The sequence below is a fragment of the Abramis brama genome, assembly GCF_963993115.1.
Source record: "Abramis brama genome assembly, chromosome: 1".
NCBI classification, from domain to species: Eukaryota; Metazoa; Chordata; class Actinopteri; order Cypriniformes; family Leuciscidae; genus Abramis; species Abramis brama.
In genome coordinates this window covers 59,683,662-59,709,821 of record NC_139963.1, presented here as the reverse complement: position 1 = coordinate 59,709,821, position 26,160 = coordinate 59,683,662, and the positions used below count along the sequence as shown (strand labels likewise).

At 38.6% G+C, this 26,160-nt stretch overlaps 3 protein-coding genes across 3 annotated transcripts in view; 1 reads left to right on the top strand and 2 right to left on the bottom strand.

Moving 5' to 3' along the window:
- The window catches only part of LOC311077763 (uncharacterized protein), a 65,256-nt gene that overhangs the window by 17,879 nt on the left and 21,217 nt on the right, over positions 1 to 26,160 (bottom strand). The gene's annotated exons all lie outside the window — the stretch shown is intronic.
- Positions 19,273 to 22,548, top strand: LOC311077749 (uncharacterized protein). The gene is made up of 4 exons (XM_084106374.1): positions 19,273 to 19,482; positions 20,689 to 20,883; positions 21,040 to 21,116; positions 21,212 to 22,548. Exons 1-4 carry the CDS (start codon positions 19,453 to 19,455, stop codon positions 22,203 to 22,205), a joined length of 1,296 nt encoding a protein of 431 aa, XP_083962500.1. The 5' UTR covers positions 19,273 to 19,452; the 3' UTR covers positions 22,206 to 22,548.
- LOC311077741 (uncharacterized protein) lies at positions 22,582 to 24,830 on the bottom strand (the record flags this gene model as incomplete). The annotated part of the gene is made up of 3 exons (XM_084106363.1): positions 24,146 to 24,830; positions 23,924 to 24,059; positions 22,582 to 23,334 (listed from the first exon to the last, which is right to left on the bottom strand). Exons 1-3 carry the CDS (start codon positions 24,739 to 24,741, stop codon positions 22,582 to 22,584), a joined length of 1,485 nt encoding a protein of 494 aa, XP_083962489.1. The 5' UTR covers positions 24,742 to 24,830.

Sequence of the window (26,160 nt, the reverse complement as noted above, 5' to 3'; positions counted from 1 at the left end):
GGGTCGAGCATATCAGTACAAGGTCCTGCCCTTCGGGCTGGCCCTGTCTCCCCGTGTCTTCACGAAAGTCACGGAGGGGGCCCTTGTTCCCATGAGAGAACAGGGCGTTCGCATTCTCAACTATCTCGACGACTGGCTCATACTGGCACACTCTCGAGATCAGTTATGCGAACACAGGGACCTCGTGCTCAGGCACCTCAGCCAGCTGGGCCTTCAGGTCAACTGGGAGAAGAGCAAACTCGCCCCCGTGCAGAGGATCTCTTATCTCGGTATGGAGTTGGATTCGGTCGCACAGACAGCGCGTCTCACAGAGCAACGCGCTCAGTCGGTGCTGAACTGCTTGAACTCGTTCAAAGGCAGGACGGCGGTCCCACTGAAATGTTTTCAGAGGCTCCTGGGGCATATGGCAGCGGCAGCAGCGGTAACTCCGCTCGGGCTGCTCCATATGAGACCGCTTCAGCACTGGCTTCACGGCCGAGTCCCGAGATGGGCGTGGCATCACGGCACTCACCGGGTGGCAATCACACCGGCGTGCCGCCAGACCTTCAGCCCGTGGTCAGACCCCTCGTTCCTTCGGGCAGGAGTCCCCTTGGAACAGGTGTCCAGGCATGCTGTGGTATTCACAGATGCCTCTGCCACCGGCTGGGGTGCCACGTACAACGGGCATGCAGTGTCAGGGGTGTGGACGGGCCCCCAACTGCACTGGCACATCAACTGCCTCGAGTTGCTAGCAGTTCGTCTCGCTCTGAGCCGCCTAAAAAGGCCGCTACAGGGCAGAGACGTGCTGGTCCGTACGGACAACACTGCAACCGTTGCGTACATCAACCGTCAAGGTGGTCTACGCTCCCGTCGCATGTCGCAACTCGCCCGCCATCTCCTCCTTTGGAGTCAGAAGCGTCTGAGGTCGCTTCGAGCCATGTATGTCCCCGGTGTGCTCAACCGTGTGGCCGACGAGCTATCACGAGCTGTGCTCCCGGGAGAATGGCGACTCCACCACCAGGCGGTTCAGCTGATCTGGAGAGAGTTCGGGGAGGCTCAGGTAGACCTGTTTGCCTCCTCAGAGACCTCCCACTGCCAGCTGTTTTACTCCCTGACCGAGGGAACACTCGGCACGGACGCACTGGCTCACAGCTGGCCCCGGGGCCTCTGCAAATATGCATTTCCCCCAGTGAGCCTACTTGCACAGACCCTGTGCAAAGTCAGGGAGGACGAGGAGCAGGTCCTTCTGGTGGCTCCCTATTGGCCCACCCGGACTTGGTTCCCAGAACTCATGCTCCTCGTGACAGTCCCTCCCTGGCCAATTCCTCTGAGGAAGGATCTTCTGACTCAGAGACGGGGCACCCTATGGCACCCGCGTCCAGACCTCTGGAAACTCCATGTCTGGTCCCTGGACGGGACGCGGAGGTTCTAGGTGACTTACCCCCAGAGGTACTTAACACCATCACTTCTGCGCGAGCGCCGTCTACGAGACGTGCGTACGCCTTGAAGTGGAACCTGTTCGTCGAGTGGTGTTCCTCCCGCAGAGAGGACCCCCGAAGATGTTCGATAGGGTCAGTGCTTTCCTTCTTGCAGCAAGGGTTGGAGCGAAGGCTGTCTCCCTCCACCCTTAAAGTACATGCTGCTGCTATTTCAGCATATCATGACCACATAGATGGCAAAACAGTTGGGAAGCACGACCTGGTCGTCAGGTTCCTTAGGGGGGCGAGACGATTAAATCCCCCTCGTCCCCCCTCCATACCCTCTTGGGACCTTTCCCTGGTGCTCCGAGCACTTCAGGATGCTCCCTTTGAGCCTTTGCAGTCAGCGGACTTAAAGCTTCTCTCCTTGAAGACTTTGCTGCTGATTGCACTGGCCTCGATCAAGAGGGTAGGGGACCTGCAAGCATTTTCGGTCGACGAATCGTGCCTAGAGTTCGGACCGGGTGACAACCATGTTGTATTGAGACCCCGGCCTGGCTATGTGCCCACGGTTCCTACCACTCCCTTTAGAGATCAGGTAGTGAACCTGCAAGCGCTGCCCCTGGAGGAGGCAGACCCAGCCCTGGCTTTGCTCTGTCCCGTTCGCGCTCTGCGTATGTACGTGGACAGAACTCAAAGCGTCAGGACCTCAGACCAGCTCTTTGTCTGTTACGGAGGCCAGCAGAAGGGAAAGGCTGTCTCCAAGCAGAGGATGGCCCACTGGATAGTGGATGCCATCGCCTTGGCTTACGAAGCTCAAGGCGTGCCCTGCCCGCTCAGGTTGCATGCACACTCCACGAGAGGCGTTGCATCCTCTTGGGCGCTGGCACGTGGCTCCTCGCTAACAGATATCTGTAGAGCTGCGGGCTGGGCGACACCTAACACGTTCGCTAGATACTATAGCCTACGTGTAGAGCCCGTGTCCTCCCGTGTTCTCACCCTAAACGGGTAGAAGCACTGAGAGTACCGGCTCTGTCGGCTTGCTGCACCCTACTGTGCATCCTTATTGCTCCAGAGTCGAACCTGTTGAGTCCTCCAACACCCTCGGCACGGACATGGCGGAGCGTCCAGTGCCAGGCCTTTATCCGCTGAATCCTTGAGATCCGGGTCTAGGCTAGGGCTGGGCGATTTAAATCGCGATATTGTTATGCGCATCTCGTCAGTAAAGCCGGTTCCTTGATTAGTAGTAAATCGCCATCACCTGCTTTCAGATGGAGCGGCATTTAGGGCTGAGGAGATAATTAAGTGATTAATTTAGTGATGATTGAGCATTATTGAAGACACCTGATGTTAACAAGCAGAATCACTGAAGAAGAAAATCACAAATTGTAAGTTACCATTGTGGTGATGGGTGTTTGCTTTAGTTGGGCTCTAGACCATTATATGTTTACTTTAATATTTACTGTTGTTCGTCTGCTGTTAATGTTTTATAACAATTAACTGAACAAAGTAAAATGTTATCTTATAGTGTTGGTTATATTTTTACATAATCATGCTGTGATCTGAAAAGAGAAACATATTAAGATAGTTTGGTTTAACTTGTTAGCTGCAGTTTAGTGATTCTTTAACCTATGATTATCAGTACTTTACTTATAATTCAAAATATTTAATAAACATTGTTCTGATCAAAAAGACATTCAGACATACTTATTCAAAACAGAGATATCAATAATCAGCCTGTGCATCTCAACAATGGTGACAATAATAAAGCATGTTGCAGTGGCTGCCACCAATCACAACTCATTAATGGCTCCCATCATGCATTGCGGTATGAATAAATTATGATCTGAATTGTCTATGTAATTTACTTTTCCTCATTGAATATTCTGCTCCTCACCATTGTTGAGATGCATAGACTGAATCTTGACATCTGTGTGTGCCTTAAAGAAAGATTTTTTTTAAACAACTTTTAAGAAATCCTTTATATTATATCAAAAAATTCTGGCCATTTATTCAGATTCACAGTTATGCTGTTACCAACAACATAAATCGAAGTCAGAAAGAAGGATTTTAATGAGTTCAGTGATCAAGTTCAAATGATGATTGTCATAATATAACCAACACCATCAGATCACTTTTTATTCTTTGTTCAACTGGCAGTTTTAACTCAGATACAACCACCAAACAAAATCTAAAGCAAACTACATATAAAAGGGTCAGAGCCCAACTAATGCAACTACCCATCACAATAATGGTAACTTACAATTTGCGATTTTCTCCTTCAGCGATTCTACTTGTTAACATCAGGTGTCTTCAATAATGTTCAATCATCACTAAATTAATCACTTAGTTATCTCATTAACTTAAACACTCTTGAGTGTGGACTCATACACTCCCAGGAGTGTTAATTTAACACCGCTAATTTACTGGAGGTTTTGCTGTGTACAAAGAGCCGTAGTTAACTGACAAGCTGAGCCATATCGCATTAAATATCGCTGGCGATACGTCCGCGATATTGATGTGATTTGGCTCAGCTTGTCAGTTAACTACGGCTCTTTGTAGTAAATGCCGCTCCATCTGAAAGCAGGTGATGGTGATTTACTACTAATCAAGGAACCGGCTTTACTGACGAGATGCGCATAACAATATCGCGATTTAAATCGCCCAGCCCTAGTCTAGGCTGGGTCCCATATGTGTGACCCTACGGGGATCCCATATGTGTATATTCTCCACGGCTGCTCCTAAACGGAAGCCCGTGTCTTTCCCTTGGGCTGAGTCACCCATTATTCATATGCAGTACAACCCTCGGGTTAGTCCATATGTCTATTCCCACATAACTCTTCTTAAGAATGTGGCTCCCGCAGCGTTCCCCTCCCTCAGATCGGGCACGCTTTCCCAGTGTTATCCAATAATCTCACTGTATGGGTATCATGGAACAACAGTGACGGATACTCTCGGTGTAAGCCCTCTCCTATCGTCCTTCCAGGCAAGAAGGTGTAGAGGCTTACACAGGGCGCTGGAAGGGGTGCAGCAGCTGTGGCGCTTTGGTAGGGATTCCTATTCGTCGTTCACCACGACGTACGTCGTAGTGACCGGACGATAGGGAACGTCTCGGTTACATATGGTAACCCTCGTTCCCTGAGGGAGGGAACGGAGACGTACGTCCCGTCGCCACATCTGCTGCTACCCGCAGGGGCGTCCAGCTTTTCAGGCTTGGCTCCTCAGCAAAAAACTGAAGTGCAATCGCATCAGCCGCTCGTTAAATACCCGCGCTGCGAGGCTGCGCAGCTGATGCAAATGATTGCACGCCAATGTGTATTGGCTTGTTTTAGTTTCACTCGAAGTAGATTGGCCTCTCTAGCGAGATTCCTATTCGTCGTTCACCACGACGTACGTCTCCGTTCCCTCCCTCAGGGAACGAGGGTTACCATATGTAACCGAGACGTTTATTACTGTTAAAATACATTTTGTGGGTGTGTCTTTTTTATCTTACACAGTTAACCCTTTCAACCCCTCAGGGAAATCCACACTACGAGTAAAAAGTAGCGATGCAGTGAGATAATTAAGGGAATATGTAAGTGATTGTAAGCAGAATCACTGAAGAAAAGAGAAACACAAGAACAGAAAATAGAGGAACACAATAACTACGACTGACTTCCAGCCATTACACATTATTACACTTTTTATTAACCAGTATGACTTTATTTCTGTCATACAGAAATTGTTATTGAGATGTTTAATTGAAAATGTTTGGTTTGAAGTTACCGTTATAGAGATCAGTGCTTGCTTTAGTTGGGATGCTGATGCTAAAACATTAGTCTTTTTTTTGCTGCTTGAGCTGTGTTTTTGCAAGTCACACTTACGCACACACAGTTTATGAATGACTGCAGTTATAATGATTATGATGACAAAATCATCATGTTGCCTGTTCATTCACTAAGGAATTCATTCTCACTTATTCAGAGTTTAATCCTCAATCAAAAGTGTTACATTAGCACCACTGTGAAAACGCAGCAATAAGATACAATGACTCTTTTTTTTAACACATGATGCATAGCCAGAGAAACAGAGCTACACTGTGTTTTAGAAACACTGAGATATCACAATTTAGCACATGAATCTCAACAATGGTGGCAATATTTCTTTATTATTATTATTCATGCAGCAGTGCATGCTGGGAGTTTTATATTATCCTGGAACCCAGCATGCATTGCGACATGAAACTTTTCACCATTGTTGAGATTCATACGCTGATTGTTGATATCTGTGTGGGTCTCAGTCAAGCAGGAGTAAAATAAAATTGAATGCACTATATGATTACAATATTCTTCAGAAGACCTGATTACAGAAATATTGATTTCATTTTGTAGATTCACAGATATATGCTAAATATGAGATAACTATAATTTCAATGACTATATACAGGAAAAATCTGAAAATCAGGCATGTCCAGGATGATTGTGACATCATCACAAAAAAAAATAAAAACACCTGATCATCTTCCTCTTGACTTTTTCGTGCCATAACAAAAGTGTTTTATAAACTCACTGTTACAGCAACCAAAGAGAGAGATGAATGGTAAGAAGTCCAGGGACAAGAGACCAACTAAAGCAAATACTGATCTCCATCATGGTGACAACAAATTTTATTAATAACTAAATCTCTGTTAATTCTCAACAAGAACTTTTGTACATGTATGAAAGAAATAATTGTAAACTGGTTTGTAAACTGGTTTCACACTCAGTGTGGCTGGAAGTCAGTTGTAGTTTTTGTGTTTCTCTTTTTTCTGTTCTTGTTTCTCTGTCCTTCAGTGATTCTGCTTATCGGGTGTTCATCAGTGTCTCAATTCACTCACTTCTTTTCATTCAAGTGGACTATATTAGTGAACTAATGTAGAGAATAGTGAATGAGGGTATAGGGTGTGATTGGGAAAACAGCCTCTGAGTGTCGACTTTGAGCACTGTTAATTCACAGTATATTCCTGTAGGCTACTTTTATTTTCTACGGTATATTACTGTTTTAATGGAAAATGGTATAATATTGTCAGAATTTTACAGCAAGGGTTAACAGTGTAGGAAAGTTTTCTTTACGTTAATAATAGAACGTTCCCTATAGGTTAGGGAAACGTTCCGGGAACGTTGCCGAAAGGTTCTCGGAACGTTCCCGGAAGGTTATAAAAAATAAATAAAAAATCTTTAATATTTATATAATTTCTATATTATAATTTATACTATAAGTATAACATAAATTATAAATCTAAATTAGGTTGTAAAGTGAGTTGAAAATACGTCTTTTTCAGGCCTAATTTCAACCGTGAGTTCATGATTATATTTAATATTCATAATAAAACAATTCATAAAAGATTTGCAGACCATTTATTGACACACCAAATACATCTTTCACATAAAAAACACTTTCCTGATCACATCTTAAGCCTGTATTTGATCAAGCATACCCTAAAAACAGTTATATTGTGAAATATTACTACAATAAAAATAACTTTTCATAAATATACATGTAATTATATAGTAATGTGTAATTTATTCATGTGATGCAAGCTGAATTTTCAGCATCATTACTCCAGTCTTCAGTGTCACATGATCCTTCAGAAATCATTATAATATGATGATTTGATTCTCAAAAAAAGTGTATTATCAGTTGTATGGCTTCATATTTTTGTGGAAACTACGATACAGTTTTCAGTATTCTTTGAATAGAACTTTCAAAAGAGCATTTATTTGAAACATATTTTTTTTAAACAATTTTAAAGTTTTTACTGTGACTTATCAAATTTTTATTTTCTGTATGAACATTTTTTCAAAACAATAAATCTTAAAAATATTGAAAATGTTTATAAAACAGAACAATAACCAATTATAACCACATTAGAAAACAGTAAAGGGATAGTTCACACAAAAATGTAAATTCTGTCATTACTTCCCCTCATGTCGCTCCAAACCCATAAGACTTTTGTGGAGAACACAAATGAAGATATTTTTAACAGATGCCTTGTGTGCGCAAACAATTACGTCTTTATTCACAAATGATGTATCTCCGACGCATGTTGCGCCATGAGATGGCCGGCTGATGAACCCTGATGAATCGTGGTGTCCGTGAACACGTGTCAGAGACGTATATTTTGTGAATAAAGATGCAATGGGTTTTTTTTGCACACACAGCATTCACTTCGTTTCATAAAGTTGAGGTTAAACCACTGGAGTCATATTGATTATTGTTATAATGTCTTTCCTACATTGAAAGTTGTAGTTGCATAAACTGTGAAATGGAGGGACAGAAAGCTCTCAGATTTCATTAAAAAGATCTACATTTGTGTTTCAAAGATGAACGAAAGTCTTACAGGTTTGCAACGACATGAAGGTGAGTGATGAAAATGTTTGGTAATGTTTGACGCATTAGGTAAATCAGTTCCTCAGGGGCACGAGTAGATCTCTTCCTGATCTCTGATCTGCTCCTTCCACCGTCCCAATCCTGGATTATTGAGCCACGACACAAGTTTCCACTTTGAATGCTTTAGCCTGGCTGTGTTTTCTCCAGCATCTAAAGTGAGAAAGAAAACAATAACCAAAATGTAAATGTAAAAAAACAATGGTTGTCCAAAATGTGAAGTATTTGGAGTTTTCCCTCTACATATTTGTGCAAGATTTCAGTCATAGATAAATTGTAAATGTTAGCTTGATTAGACATTACCTGTCTAGCGACGTACACTGTAAAAAAGAATACATTGATTTTATTGATATCTAATTAATAAAAATGAGGCAACAGATTACAAGCAATATTATTAATTAAATTTAACAAATTAGAATTGAGTAATAATTAATCAAATGAATTCCTTGAAAGGTAACCATTTAAAATGAGTAAAATTTACAAAATATCTTTTATTGCCAACATTGAAGACACCTGGTGTTAACAAGCAGAATCACTGAAGGAGAAAACCATAATTAAAGTCACCATTGTGGAGATCAGTGTGTGTTTTAGTTGGGCTCTTGACCTTAAATGATTTTTTTTTTTAAATGATTGACTTTAAGTTTCATTTGGCTGCTGTACATGAGTTATAACAGCCAGATGAACAAAGAGAAAAGGTGATGTAATGGCGTTGGTTGTGTTTTAACATAATCATTATTTCACAATCATTTGACCTGAATCACTGAACTCATAGAGTGCAATTTATGAGTTAGGTTTACTTTATTAATTATAGCAGCACTGTCCTTGTACGGCATAATATTTTTTAAATTTTACAATGTAAGGCAAATAATTTCTAAAAAGTTTCTCTTACATAAAAGGGAGACACACAGACATCAATAATCAGCCTGTGAATCTCAACAATGGTGACATTTATAAAGCATGTTGCAGTGCATTCTGGGTTCCACCAATCAAAACTCATTCATGGCTCCCATCATGCATTGCTGCATGAATAAATAATGAGCTTATGTTCAGAGGTGATCTGTTTGTCACCATTGCTGAGATTCATACGTAAAATCTTGATGTGTGTTTGTGCCTAAAAAAATATATATATATATATATATATATTTTATTTTATTTTTTTTAATTATTGATTTGATCATTTGGATTTCATTGAAAAGGCTAAAAATATTATAAAACTGTAATTAATAAAGTTAACTTAACTCATAAATTGGACTCTATATGAGTTCAGTGATTCAGGTCTAATGATTGTGAAATAATGATTATGTTAAATCACAACCAACACCATCAGATCACCTTTTCTCTTTGTTCATCTGGCTGTTATAACTCATGTACAGCAGCCGAACAAAACTTAAAGTTAATAATTTAAGGGTCAAGCGCCCAACTAAAACACACACTGATCTCCACAATGGTGACTTTAATTATGGTTTTCTCCTTCAGTGATTCTGCTTGTTAACACCAGGTGTCTTCAATGTTGGCAATAAAAGATATTTTGTACATTTTACTTATTTTAAATGGTTAACTTTTAAGGAATTCATTTGATTAATTATTACTCAATTCTAATTTGTTAAATTTAATTAATAATATTGCTTGTAATCTGTTGCCTCATTTTTATTAATTAGATACTAATAAAATCAATGTATTCTTTTTTACAGTGTATGTTTATGCTGAAATATAATATTGGTTTGTGTTTTAAAATCAGCTATCACATGTCATTTTGTATCGAACTGTCTCGTGTGATTAAAGTTTTGAGCTTCAGAACTTCCGATAACATAGTGAGTTTTTAGGGAGCGAATGTTTCACCCACATAGCAACATTGTGTCGGCCCAGATCCGGCCCACATCTGGCACACGTGGAAAGATGATCTGGCCCACATGCAGCATGGATCTACGGCACTTGAGTGGCCCACTCCTGTTTGCCAGATCTGGGCCACAAGCAGGCCATAGCAATGCCACATGTCAGCCAAGAGCAAAGAAATAAACCAGAACTGGACCTTATCTGAGCCACAACATCTGTGTATATTAAATATGAAGTCATCTCAGCCTTAATAAGCCTGTTAACAAGCAGAATCACTGAAGGAAAGAAGAGAACAGAAAAAGAGACGAGCAGAAACACAAGAACTATAACTGACTTCAGACACAGCCTTAGATGAAATCAACTGAAGAGAAAAGAAGACATTAAATCTGTGAAGATCTCAGCAGAGGAGGATTAAACAACTCCACAAACAGCATTACCAGCTTCACTTATTACTAACCAGACTGACTTTATTTCTGTCAGACATCAACAGAAGTTTTTATTGAGAATTAACAGAGTTTAACTCTAATGTGTTTCATTTGAAGTCACCATAACAGTGATGAGTGCTTCCATTAGTTGGGCTCTTAACTCTTCTTATATCTTTTGTCTTCTTTGGCTGCTGTGACAGTGTGTTTATCAAACACATTTGCAGCAGCAAAGAAAGCTAAAGTGAAATGAGATCAGGTGATGATGGTTACCTGTTGATGGTTTTATAATCATCATGATATAACCTGTTTCACTGATGTCTTTGAAATCTAAAAATTATGTTGTTCAACTAATATATTCACATTACATACATACGTAACATCTGCAGCGTGAGGTCCAGCAATATTATTACAATCAGTTAGCAGACTCTAACAAACATGAGCATGAAACATCACTGTTTGATGACAAACACAGACATCAATAATCAACGTATGAATCTCAACAATGGTGACAATCAAAAGTACCTTGCTGCAATGCATGCTGGGTACCATCATAGTACAAAACTCCCAGCATGCATTGCAACATGAATAAATTATGCAGCTGAATTGTCCTATAATTTTGTTTGATTCTAAATATTTGCTTTTATTTTTTTGCTGTTGTTTTTGTTGTGACATTTAGTAGCTTTTCAGTGATGTTCTGAATTATTCTGTTTATTTAAAAAAAAAATATTGTCACCATTGTTGAGATTCATGTGCTGATTTCTCATATCGCTGCGTGTCACCATTGCTTCATTTTTCGTGCTCATGTTTGTTAAAATCTTCTAACTGATTGTTATAATATTGCTAAATCTCACGCTGCAGTAACACAGGGTTTGTGATGAGAATATATTAATGGAACAAAACAATTTTTAGATTTCAAAGACATCAGTGAAACAGGCTATTTCATGATGATTATAAAACCATCAACAGGTAACCATCATCACCTGATCTCATTTCACTTTAGCTTTCTTTGCTGCTGCAAATGTGTTTGACAAACACACTGTCACAGTGGCCAAAGAAGACAAAAGATATAATAAGAGTTAAGAGCCCAACTAATGGAAACACTAACCACTGTTATGGTGACTTCAAATGAAACACAGAGTTAAACCTCTGTTAATTCTCAATAAAAACTTCTGTTGACGTCTGACAGAAATAAAGTCAGTCTGATTAGTAATAAGTGAAGCTGGTAATGCTGTTTGTGGAGTTGTTTAATCCTCCTCTGCTGAGATCTTCACAGATTTAATGTCTTCTTTTCTCTTCAGTTGATTTCCTCTAAGGCTGTGTCTGAAGTCAGTTGTAGTTCTTGTGTTTCTGCTTGTCTCTTTTTTCTGTTCTCTTCTTTCTTTCAGTGATTCTTTTTGTTAACTTATTAAGGCTGAGATGACTTCATATTTAATATACACAGATGTTGTGGCTCAGATAAGGTCCAGTTCTGGTTTATTTCTTTGCTCTTGGCTGACATGTGGCATTGCTATGGCCTGCTTGTGGCCCAGATCTGGCAAACAGGAGTGGGCCACTCAAGTGCCGTAGATCCATGCTGCATGTGGGCCAGATCATCTTTCCACGTGTGCCAGATGTGGGCCGGATCTGGGCCGACACAATGTTGCTATGTGGGCAGTGTTTCACTGTAAGGATTTTGTGATAAAGACAGCCCTTAAAGAGCATCTTGCATGTAAAAAAAAAATCTAAATGAATATATAACCGTGTATGAAAATACCATATGAAAAGATAATGCAGGATTTAAAATGTTTTAAAATGACCTAAGGACACCAATTTAGTAGATAAAGTGAGCGTTTTTTTGCCTGCTTGTACAAACCGCTTTTTTTCAACATCGCGTCATTTTACGTCACACGAGGGAGACGTGTGCTGTGCTCTGCCGCAGCTCAGTGCAGAATAGGTTGGTATTCAGTAAGAGCGGTCGTGAGTCAGTGTGTTTTCAGTAGTTTTTGTATTTCAATTTATCATCGTCATGGTAAATTTTTGTGTTTGTGGAGCTTGCAAAAACTCCAGCCTGTCAGGACATCGAGTCCACCGGTTTCCTAACAAGAAAAAGGACGGCGCTATCTTTCGTGCCTGGGTGCGGTTTGTGCAGGTGAAGAGACGGGATCAGATCGGATCACTTCAGATCGGAGGATTATCGTCCTGGCGATATGATGGAGTTCAACATGGGATACCGAAGTAAGAACCGGGTGAGACTCAGAGCTGGTGCGGTTCCTTCAGTGCACGCATCTTCGGGTTCTCCCGCTGGATGTAGGCGCGAGCACAACATCAACTGGCAAACGCAATGTAAGCGGAACGAAACTGAGCTACTCGTTGTTGTGTTTGTGTGGACCGTTTATCAGTTTGGACCAGTGCAGCGCGAGCCTGATCAAGCAACACTGTAACTGCGAGATCCAGTAAATAAAGCATTTGAATTCGCCACATTAGTAATAACATCGCTGCGAGATCTAGTGAGAAATATTCACATTTCTCCGTTATTAACGGATCAAACAGCGCTGACGTGGAAACCAGGAATAAACATTGTGCAATGAATGAACGAACTATCCAGTGTCCACAGATCAGCAACATTCACCATGGCTTTACTGTAGTAACACTAACTGCAACCATGGAAGTTTGCATCCACTTCCCTGCAACACTGACTTTCCTCAGCTGTAAACATTGCCTCGCATTTCCCACACAAGCACCTATGGAACAAAAAATGTATCAGGAATAAATATCTCTGTCTCTCGATGAGAAACCGCTAAGTTATATCACGTAACGTTAGTCTGGGCGGATATTAATGAGCATGACAAACGCCTGATCAAAGCTTAGTTTCTGTTATTGTAAGTTCCAATATGTTCTGTCTAACATTAATCCTGGCCTGTCCCTGCTCTCTTGGCAGCTTAGCAGGCTCATAATTGTATGGCTGTGGTCCGTCAACAATTTCCTCAGCGTCCGAAATGTCATTGCAATCCATTTTTCCCTGTTGTTTGAATCGACCGCTCTCCCTCGTGCTACGTCACGACTCTCGCCCGTCACGCCCATTTTCAGATGCGGAAGTAAAATTTTCTCACAAAAACGACTCCAGAAGCCACTGTAGCGTATTTATATTTTTTTTTTAAAGAAAATCTAGTTCCTACATTATTTTTCTATACATTGACTTGTTGGGTCTTCTAACCTGCAAGATGCTCTTTAACCACTGACTACTGAGCTAGAGACCTGAGTGATATGCACCCAGAGTTTAGCACCTTGATTAGCTTGTTCAGGTGTGCTGGACTAGGTTGGAGTAAACCTCTGCATGAAAGTGGACCTTGAGAGACAATGTTGAGATCTCCTGCAATATGTTCTGAACTTACAACACTGGTGTCCAGACCAAAGTCCTGCAGAGTTTCTGGTGGTCCTCGATCAGCTGCTCAGGTCTGCTTAATTGGGTTTGGAGCTAAACTCTGTGATCAGGACTAGATGGCAAACAATACTGTAAAGGGGAGAAGACAAACAATATTATTATGTTATAAATAATTTGTTCTGTGTTCATCTGCTTACCTGTACACAGCAAAATCCCCAGAGTTAAATTAACTCTGTTCAGAGAACATTTGGTCCCTCTCTAAAGAGAGTTAAAATAACTCTGAATCAGAGTTAAAGTTAATGAGATACTTAAGTGATTAATTAAGTGATGATTGGGCATTAATGATGAACACCTGCTGTCAACAAGTTCTCAGCAGAGGAGGATTCAACAACTCCATAAACAGCATTACCAGCTTCACTTATTACTAACCAGACTGACTGTATTTCTGTCAGACGTCTACAGAAGGTCTTATTGAGAATTAACAGAGGTTTAGATGTTGACGATTTATTGAAAATGTATGATCACCATTGTGGTGATGAGTGTTTCCTTTAGTTGGGCAGTTTGACTCTTTTTGCAAGTTTGTGGTTTTTGTAACAGTTTTTACCAAGACATGTTATTTGAAAACCAAAAACAAAGTTGATCAGGAGAAGTAGTTTTTAACAACATATAGTAGAAACATGCACTTATCTCATGTGTGTCTAAAAGTGATTATTTGACGTTAATAGATTATATTCACTAACAGTACTCTCTAGCCACAGATCGGACATTCTGAATTTAGATTTTTAAAATACATTGTAGGGATTTTTTTTATTTTTAGACAAAGACATCAAGAATCAGCATATGAATCTCAACAATGGTGACATGTTTCATGCTGCAATGCATGCTGGGAGCCACAATAGTATAAAACTCATGGCTCCCAGGATGCATTGCGGCATGAAACATGTCACCATTGTTGAGATTCATATGCTGATTCTTGATGTCTGTGTCTTAGAAAAAAAAAATTCCCCTATTATGTATTTAAAAAATTCAAAATGTCCAATCTGTGCAAGAGAGTATTGTTAGTGAATATAATCTATTAACATCAAATGACCACTTTTGGGCAGTGATGATGTAAGTGCATCATTCTACTTTTTGTTGTTGAAAACTAGATCACCTGAACATCTTTGCATCTGGCATTCTTTGCAACAAATTACGTGTTTTGGTAAAAACTGTTGCAAAAAACACAAACTCACAAAAAACTACGCTAAAAGTCAAACTGCCCAACTAAAGGAAACACTCATCGCCATTATGGTGACCAAACATTTTCAATAAATCGTCAACATCTAAACCTCTGTTAATTCTCAATACGAACTTCTGTAAACGTATGACAGAAATAAAGTCAATCTGGTCAGTAATAAGTGAAGCTGGTAATGCTGTTTGTGGAGTTGTTTAATCCTCCTCTGCTGAGATCTTCACAGATTTAATGTCATATTTTGTCTTTAGTTGATTTCATCTGTGGCTGGAAGTCAGTTGTAGTTCTTGTGTTTCTCTTTTTTCTGTTCTTGTTTCTCTTTCCTTCAGTGATTCTGCTTGTTGACAGCAGGTGTTCATCATTAATGCCCAATCATCACTTAATTAATCACTTAAGTATCTCATTAACTTTAACTCTGATTCAGAGTTATTTTAACTCTCTGTAGAGAGGGACCAAATGTTCTCTGAGCAGAGTTAATTTAACTCTGGGGATTTTGCTGTGTACAAAGTATGCATCATGAATAAGCGGTATATTGAATTTGGTCTTTTAATAACACTGTTTTACTACATTAATACTAACTACAAACCTGTTAAAATGACTGGGCGATGGAGGAAAGCCTTATTTTGCCCTCCAGGTGGGCGTAATGGTGTGACGTCACGTGATAACTATGAATTAACCATACAGTGCATACTTTTAGGTTAAATAAATTAGCTTATTTCCATTCATCCATTGACCAATTGTCAGCAAAATCTTTACAAAACTACAAAATCTCTCATCTACACATAAGATGTGATTAAAAGCCCAAAATTACAGCTCAAGTCTATAGTTTACCTAAATTAACATTACCTTTAAGTTAGTTAGCCTAACAGTTGAGATGCTAACGGACTTTTGACGCTAAACCATTTCTATAAAGTAAATATTCAACGGAAGCGAGTCATTTACATCAAATAAAGTCTCAGAAACATTTGTATGTACAATTTGTGTAATTTTATGGACTAAACTTACCTTAAAGTAGTTAAAACAACAGTGAGAGACGGAGTTTCGCTGATTGTCAGCTGAGCTGCTGCCTCGTTTCCATGGTAACGCCCTCCGCTCCAGTTCAAATGCGGCTCGAATGTTCAGCGCGCGCGCCCATTAAAACACGTAGAAGTCACGCAGCATTTACATAAATTTAGAATTGATGGAGTGAATTATTTGATAATCAGCTAAAATATCCTGAAACTTGATACATTATTAAGTGGATAGGCCTGTGGCCATCGCAAACTGTAAATTGAATGAGAATATGAAAGAATTGAAAATGTAAAACAATGTTTGAAGTCATTTATATATGCTACATTATAATATAATATAGGCCTACACTCAAAAAAAAAATTGTGTCTAAAAATAAGATTTATGTATTTGAATTGCATAACAAATTCCCATGCATTTGGATTACATAGTTTTAACATAAACCAATCAATAATCTGAATGTGATTCATATGTTTAAGTCATACATAAATGAAACAGATAAGATTTATGTAATTGTATTAATAAACTGAATGTGATTTATATTTGTCAGTCATATGTAAATGAAACAGGTAAGATTTATGTAATAGTACACAGAAAAACACCCATGTTAAATTAACACTGCTCAGTGTTCATATGTGCGCACACTACAGAGTTAAAGCGGTGTTGAAGTTAATGAGATAATTAAGTGATGATTGAGCATTAATTATGAACACCTGCTGTTAACAAGCAGAATCACTGAAGGAAAGAGAAACAGAAGAACTACAACTGACTTCAGCCACAGCCTTATTGACATCAACTGAAGAGAAAAGAAGACATTAAATCTGTGAAGATCTCAGCAGAGGAGGATTAAACAACTCCACAAACAGCATTACCAGCTTCACTTATTACTAACCAGACTGACTTTATTTCATTTCCGTTTGAATTAAATCAATAGTTGTATTTTAAAGTCACCATGATGGTGGTTAGCGTTTGCTTTAGTTGGGCTCTTGACCATTGACTCTTTAATATAACATTTTCTCTGGCTGCTATAATTATGTGTTTATAAAACACATTTGTTGCAGCAAAAAAGCCAAGAGAAAAAGAGATCAGGTGATGTTGCCTGTTTATTGATGATGATGATGACGACAAAGTCATCATCATGTAATTGCCTGATTCACTGATCTTGTTCAGTGTCTAATGCTTTTTAATATTGTTTTATTCATAACAGAAGCCATTTGTTTTTACAGCATGAAATCTAACAGTGTTGTTTATCAAACAATATATATATTTTTTTAATAGTTAGTGCACAAAAAACTTTCATCTATGGCATTACTTCGACTCACACAGACATCAAGAAACAGCATATGAATCTCAACAATGGTGACAAAAGATACGAAAAATCCTGATGCATAATTTATTAATGCCGCAATGCATGCTGGGAGATATGGGTGAGTTTTGATTGGTGGTACCCAGCATGCACTGCAGCATGAAGCGTTTCATTGATTGTCACCATTGTTGAGAGTCATACACTGATTCTTGATGTCTAAGTAATAATGTAGAAGAGAAAGTTTAATGCACTAAATGTTTTTAAAATTCTTTATATTATTTGATTAACTGTTGGATCTAATGCGGTCAGGTCACACAGCTACTATAATAAATAAAACAAAATCACATAAGCCCAATAATCAAAGCATTAGACACTGAAAAAGATAAGTGATTCAGGCCACAATATGAAGATTACACCTTCATCAATAAACAGCCAATATCACTTGATCTTATTTTCTCTTGGCTTTTTCACTGCAACAAATGTGTTTTATAAACACATAATTATAGCAGCCAGAGAAAATGTTATATTAAAGAGTCAATGGTCAAGAGCCCAACTAAAGCAAACGCTAACCACCATCATGGTGACTTTAAAATACAAATATTGATTTCATTCAAACGGAAATGAAATAAAGTCAGTCTGGTTAGTAATAAGTGAAGCTGGTAATGCTGTTTGTGGAGTTGTTTAATCCTCCTCTGCTGAGATCTTCACAGATTTAATGTCTTCTTTTCTCTTCAGTTGATTTCATCTAAGGCTGTGGCTGAAGTCAGTTGTAGTTCTTGTGTTTCTCTTTCCTTCAGTGATTCTGCTTGTTAACAGCAGGTGTTCATAATTAATGCTCAATCATCACTTAATTATCTCATTAACTTCAACACAGCTTTAACTCTGTAGTGTGCACACATATGAACACTGAGCAGTGTTAATTTAACATGGGCGTTTTTCTGTGTACTATTACATAAATCTTACCTGTTTCATTTACATATGACTGACAAATATAAATCACATTCAGTTTATTAATACAATTACATAACTCTTATCTGTTTCATTTAGATATGACTTAAAAATATGAATCACATTCAGATTATTGATTGGTTTATGTTAAAACTATGTAATCCAAATGCATGGGAATTTGTTATGCAATTTAAATACATAAATCTTATTTTTAGACACAATTTTTTTTGTGAGTGTAGTTTTCATTTTAAATTCTGCATCACCAGATTTCATTTTCATTTGTGACAATTTCTCTAAACTTTATCACAATACTAGTATACAACAGTTCTATTCTTAACCTACAAACATAAAACTTTCCTAAATGTCGAAGTGATTCGTTCGCATATCACTCTAAAAAATGATTCATTGGCTTAGTAAATATCACATTAATAATTAACTTTATTAACTTGATAAAATCTCTGAATATCATTTACTTGATAGTTTGAGTTAAACATACCGATATAATTGACTAAAACTCCAACAATTAATTTTGTCTGAAATTTACAGTTGTATTTAAGTTTGAAGTTTTTCACTAAAATAATTTAGTATTTGACTAACCAATTATTTATTTAAAATACACTGAGCTAATATATTTGTGAAATTTCCATCACAATATTTGAGAATGGATAATTAAAATGATCTGTTTCAAGAACCACAAATATTAGCCTACTTAAATAAAATCAATATTATTAATACAGGGTGGTGAATGTATTGCTATGTATCTCTGTATTGTCACAATACCTCTTTGATATTGTTATCCAACAAGACAATAAAAACTGAGTACAAAAAAAAAAAAAAAAAAAAAAAAAAAAAAATATTATTAATATTTAACACACATAAGAAATTGATTAAGTTTACTCAGTTAAAACAATGCACCCCTCCCCCACCCTCTGACGTGACGACATCTCAACGGTTGAGTGAGCGCGCGCGCTGTTTGAACTCTCTTCAGTCCAGAACAATGTTCTCCTCTTCTCTCCTCAGCAGCGCAGAATTGGTGCATTTCCTCTGTGAAATTCAGGTGTGTGTATGTTTTATTTTATCTTTATAATCATTAATGTGCTTTAAATCAATTTATTTAATGCGAAAGAACATTCAGAGACGCAAACGAGTTAAACGAGTGTCGACTCGCGTCTGTGTTTTCGCGTGATTGTAACGCCTTGCATAAAAAACACACGACTATATTCCTAAAGATAATGAATATAACTAATTTGGATGATAAAATGTCCTCAGAACTGTGCACTGTTTGTTTATTGGCAGGTTCTGGAGTCAGTCGCGTCGCAGCATCTTCAGTGGCGGTTCTAGACCACAGTAACAGGCTCCTTGCACGTAACTACTTCCTTACCGGAAATGCGGCCTCGTCTTTTCCGGTCTAAACATGGCGCTATTCTACACTAGATGTTTACAAGAGTTGCCGAAACTTACAATAACGGACGTACATCGCCTTTGTAAGTCCTCCTCCAAATCACCTACCAGCAAGTTAGAGAAGGGCTTTAAAATGTATGCCTCTTCATATATCCACGGATATGAAGGTAAGTCTATATATCTCAAACTTTATGGCTTACGTTAGCTTGCTAGCTTACATTAGGCTAGGCTTATAAACAATCCCGGTCTGACAGAATATGCGTGTTATAATGTTGTACTGTTTTCTAGTCTTAGGCGGAAAAAGTCTACGTTGTGTCTGTACGCCTGCATGCATGTTCCTAACTTCTTATTGTGTTAATATGTGATTGGCATTAGTGTCAAACAAAGACAGGGCCACAAGTGAAGTCGCTGTAAAGGCTTTCTGCTTCAGATCCATGAAGAAGCACGAAAAACCTCATTGTGTAAATGTAGGGCTGCACTTGTAATTTGTGTCAGAGTTCCGAGTTCCGAGTTCAGCAGTTCCAAAAGGTTTGAGTTCAAGTTGTGTGTTGTGCTTAACATGGTCACGTTACATTTTGACCTTCTTTATCTCTTTGTATGTGCTCAACTTCCAAAAACTGCTCAAGCTGTTCAAGCTGTTCACTGTTGCTGGCTTGCATGTGCTTAACTTTTCCAAAAGCTACTCAAGTTGTTCAAGTCTCTGTTACTGTTTTCTGTGCGTTTTATTATGATGTGTTTGAATGGGATTGTGTTTACAGTGTGCAGCTTTGGATGCCAAATATCATTATTTATGACTTAATATAATGCCATACTTGCTGCACACCACTTCTCATAATTCCATTTAAAGACATCTATTTCTGTGTTAAAGGTTGTATCAAAATCCCTTTTTTCTGGCCCAAAAGAAGGGATTTTCACAAAAAAATAAATATATTATATAAATATATAATATAATATTATATTATTATTATATTATATATATATTATATATTTATAGAAAACATAAATTATCACATTCATCTAATCTTTCCTAACAATCCGCTAGCAGCCTAGGCTCCGAGATCTGTACACAAAAACACTTGTTATCAACAAGTGTTCACCACCCACTCAAAAGCAAAACTAAGTGTTCCAACCAATAACCAACGAGATGCACATTTAGGAAAGTTTCAATTGCACGGAAGGGAGGGGGAGGGAGTAGCGAGCTAGTTCTCTGTTTTATTTGAACATCAACAGAGTGACGTAGCAATTGATGAATGTGATGATTTATTTTTGGGCCAGAAATCAGTGATACAACCTTTTAAGAAGGATACATTCATGCCAACAGTTCACAAGTCCAACATGACAATATAGAGTAATTACGACTGATCTATCGACAGATGGTCCTCAGGGACACAGATCCTGTAATTATGGTGCGGTGCAGATGCTCATGTGTGGCGGGGACAGCTCTATGCAACCACACAGTTGCCCTATTATTCCAGACAGCTCACTTCTCCCAGCTGAGTGTGCCAGTGGTTCCTCCTGTACACAGCTGTACAGAATCCGAGCAACAATGGCACAAACCCCGAACAGCAGTAAGTTTCATAGCAAAGCATGGTTCATATGGGATAGTTTGCATAGATGTATGTCATGCAATAGTATGTACCAGTAGCTGCAAAATAGAACCTCTGTTTAATAAATTCTCAAAATTATGAGTGTATTTTAACATGTATTTTATCACAATTTCACAGGGTGTAAAACCAGGTCCAGTTGGGAAGATGGTGGTTGTTAAGCCTGTGCAGGGTCGGATGGGTAAAGGAGGATTACGGTAAATAAATATTAACTTAACAATTATTTTAATGAGTTGTTTCCCCCATTGTTATATCAAATTAAGTACCTCTTTATGATATTTTTTATTAAAAGGAGCACCCTCTACAGAGGAATGACTGGCCCTCTTCCTGACCTGTCGGTACTTCGTGTGGCCGAGGTGTACAGCGGCCTAGATCCACTGGATATGCCCCTGGTGACAACAATGGGGATGAGCATTGACAAGCCCCTTGTGGATTCTGAATTTGGACTGGTACAGAGGGGTAGTGTGATCTCCTATCAGCAGCCGAAACTTCAAACACAATGCACAGAGCTGCATAAGAATGCCCCGGGTCCTCCATGTCTTCCCCTTATTACTCATCAGCTGTCACCAACAGAATGTGTGTGGGTATGCACAGAGGAAGAACATTTGCATATACAAAGTTTGCAGCTATCTATTGAGATGGCTCACAAAATTGAATTGTCGACACGGGGTCAGAGCAAAGATCCAGAGTGGCACGTGCTGCGGCGAATGAGGATAACCTCCTCAAGGTTTAGGGAAGTTTCCCATGTTAGAGGTTACAGTAGTGCTGAGCATCTTGCAGAGCGAATTATCAGGGGCACCAGACAAACTGCGGAAATGAGGAGAGGTTCAGAAATGGAGTTTCAGGCAGCAAAAGAATATGCCCAGTACAACAATGTCAATTACTCCCCTTGTGGACTTGTGGTTCACCCACAGGCTCCATGGCTAGGGGCCTCACCGGATGGCCTTGTTTATGATCCCAATGCAACACCCGCTTACGGTTTGGTTGAAATTAAATGTCCAAATGCTAAAAGTTACATTGACTGCAAGTACTTGCACATGTCAAATGGTGCTTTTAAACTAAAGAAAAGCCATGCCTATTTTTGGCAAATACAAGGCCAGCTTTTAATTACTGGACTTCAGTGGTGTGACCTTTTTGTCTGGGCAGAGGAAGATTTCTTTGTGCAGCGACTGCACTCAGACAAAGAAGTTCAAGAAACAATCAGGCAGAAGTGTGATCATTTCTACTTCAGCATTTACATGCCAAAGTATCTCTCAATGAGACGATCACAACTGATTGGCAGGTAAAGAAATCATAATCTGATTCATTATGTATTTTATTAGTACTATGAATTTGACTTCTAATTTACATTACATTTCCCACTCGTACCTACAGTGTATATATATTTCGCCTGGAACTGATTGATACATGATGTGATCTGAGATAAAATGTGTCTTCAAGCTTGTTGCTTTAAAAAAAACAAAAACAAACAGTTGAATAAGTAAAGTCAGATTTATTCATGGACTTTATACAATATGGCATCATTTTACAATAAAAATCATTGTTTATAATGTTGTGTGAGATCGCATCTGTTGTCACTGTATGAGAATTTATTCAGAGATAAATAATGATTAATAATTACATTTAAAAGTTGTAGGTTTCTGTAATTTAAACTTGTCAGCACTACTTGGCCCATGCTGTGACAAGATGTTTATTTTGATAATTGCTAAGCAGGCAAGCAACGGCAAAAATTTCATTGATGCTTCCAGCTATTGACAAAGGAATAACCGAATCAAAAAGTTTATTCTCCTTTACCCTTCGGATGACTCGCTCAACGTGCACTCTTACACGAGCAATTTTCTGTGTTTGGAGGACACTGGGTGCTGGCATCTGGCTTTTTTTGTTGAGAAAAGGTGGACAGTACACTTTACATTTCACACAGTCAGTGATCAGGAAACCTTTATCAACCATCACGGCCATGTCATCAGTTAAAAGGTCAGCCAACCCTGACCGTCTAAAGAGTTCTTTATCACTTATTGACCCCTCATAGAGTGAAGAGATGAAGGTCACTGGACCATGAGGGGCGATCCCGATAAGTCCTTTCATTGTACAGTGAGATTTGTACTTAGAAAACATCTCACTTTGGAGGAGAGGCGAGGATGGCGTCTGGCACTTGAGCTCTGTACAGTCAACAATTATCTGAGTATCGGAGAAGTCTTTGAAATCATCAGGAAGGCGAGCTTTAACGTCTTCAGGCTCAATCCAGATAGCCACCGAGCCCAAGAGTGTGTACAGGTAGTTGGTCCACGAACAGATAATGCGGCTTACAGTAGAGATGTGAATGTTGAAACGGTTTGCCAAGTCCTGCTCCTTTAAACCAACGGACAAGTACATTAGGAAAAGGACTAGCTCATCGATGGGTTGCAATGATTGTCTCTGGTGAGAAAACACACACACACACACACACAAACATCATTAAACCTAATGTAACCTCTCTAGTCTAATAGATAAAAGGATGTGCAATTATCATTACTGCTGTTGGTCTATAATTAAAAATACAACAGCAATAATACTCTACATCAAATCAAGTATATTTGTATAGCGCTTTTCACAATACAGATTGTATCAAAGCAGCTTCACAGTATAATAAAATAATACAACAAAGTTTGTTTCTAGTGGAATTTATTGATTGATAGAATAAAATTAAATATCCCCAAAATATCCCCACATGTTATATCCCTACATGTTACTGGAAATTCCAAATGTGGGACTGTGACTGCAATAGGCTACTCAGGCACCTTACTTATTTATTGATTTATTGAATCTAATATCAGAATGTTGAGGTAAATGCAGTCAGATGTCATTTTCATCTCTCACATTAATTTGAAGGTTTGCTTTGAAAAACCACCATAATAAATCAAATAAACTAAAGCATATTTATATTCGCAGAAACATTAATTATTAATGATTATCATTAATGACAACTGCAACAACATTATTATTAATGACAACTGCAAAAACCAACCGTGTGTGTGGGACGGACAGATGTTACTGCTTCATTCAATTTTTCAGCAGTTTTGGCCCTCGACGCACGAACCATTTTATGCACCGATGGTTCAACCAATCTCCAAAACAGCATAAGGTTATGGTAACTGGGAAATCTATGGGAACGGAACAGAAAGAGTACACAACGTTACAATATGGTCACGTATGGTCCAAGGTCAGGGGTATCTTGTTCGCATCTTACCGTGTATAGAATCGAATGTCGTCGTCAGAGTGGGCGAATCTGTGTAATCCAAATTTACAGCTAATTTTCATCTCCTGTATCTCTTTCTTTAATGAGTCATTTTCTTCTTTTAAATTCCTGTTTTCGTCGATTACCGAGTCAATGAAAGCGGGTTCTGGGACAGATGAATAGTCATGATCAGCAGCAGGAGTGCAGTCCATATGTTGCCCATCTTCTGCTGATGCCAGCTCAGGCTGAAGTTTGCTTACTCTGTCCCAAACGCTCAGTCTTGGTGATGGGATGGAGTAATCATTCCACTGGAACAATACCGGGAAAGCTCCTTTCTTTAGTTGCCTTTTCCCCTCCGGTGTTTTCGGCTGAATGATCTGCTCCGGTGTGAAGTGCAAACTACAGACTTTGCTGTGTCCTGTGACAATGAACTCATCACGACGAATATTCACCAGCCACCGCTTTCTGAGTTCAACATCGCTGGGAAATCCGTGGTAACTTAAAACGCCGTTGAACTTAGATGATGACGTGCATGTGGGAACACAACAATGTTCATGATATTTTCTCTGTTGCCTCTGGAAAAAAACTCTATCTTTTTTAAGGCTCATTTTCCGCTGTTTACACCGCCGCCGCCGCCATATTTCGCCAAACAGGAAGAGAGCGGGCCGTATTTACCCGTTGCGGATATGACGTCAGGTTGCTATGTGCAAGGAGCCCACTGGGGGGGCCAGACAGGGGCCACTTGTGCTTTTAGGGGGCACACCTTTAACATTCATCTTAACCTATTTTCAGTATTATTTCAAGTAATTTTTCACCATGTCATGCATGACTGCAATCTCTAGAAAAAGCTAATAAATTATATTAGCTAAGCTAATAAAACAATTTCAATTCAAATGAATGTTTCATTATGTTTAATTGTAGTGTGATATAATGATCAATAATAACACATTTTTAGCATCTAAGCACATCTAGGCACTTTTTTACACCTGGGGTGGGCGATATGGCAATAATATCATATCACGATTTTTTTTTTTTTTTCAGGAAAATCACGATTTTATCACAATTCTTTTTTCATGTTGGTTTTACTATTTTGCAAGTGACTGAGCATTACAGCCAAACTAATGTCCCTATTTTAAAAACAAAGCCTTATAGGTAACAAAATATAGGTAACAAAATATAAAATAAAAAAGAATGGCAGACATTTAGGCCAAAGTGGCGAAGATAAAAATCTTTGTCATTATTTTCTTTGTTATTAAACATTAAGAACAGAGATACATCTTACACATACACAACTTAATATACAAATGAAATAAACAGTGCTTTATTTTTTCAGCTATAGGTGTATTTAACAGTAGAATTGAAGAAAGTAATTAAATGAACAAATATGAAAATAAAACACAACAGACTTAAAGTTGTCAGTCAAGAGCAGTGAATGATTTCCTCTGTGTGTTTTGTTGTTTTATTAACATTAACGGCATAGTTCTCCCCCAAAAAAGTCATAATTTACTCTCTTAAGTTGTTTTAAACCCGAATAAGTTTCTTTCTTCTGTTGAAAATAATCAGTAATATCAGGGAATATCAGTAACCAGACATTTTCTGGTCTCATTGACTTCCATAGTAGGAAAAAAATATACTATGGAAGTCAATGGGACCAGAAACTGTCTGGTTACTGATATTCTTCTAAATATCTTCCTTTCTGTTCAGCAGAAGAAAGAAATTCATAAAGGATTGAAACAACATGAGGGTGAGTATATGATGACAGAATTTTCATTTTAAAGTGGAGTATCCCTTTAAAAATTTGCAAACTGCATATAAGTGAATCAGATGTTGGTCATCAAAACATGAAATCTATATGAAACATATAAACAAATGACACAAAATGTGTATAAATTCTATATGACTTTAATTTGACTAGCATATGGTTCAATATAAGAACTTTAAATGATTTATATATGAATTTTATATGAGTTTTATATATTTCTACTAATACCATACACATTTGCATACTTTTGTCATGTAAAACTCAT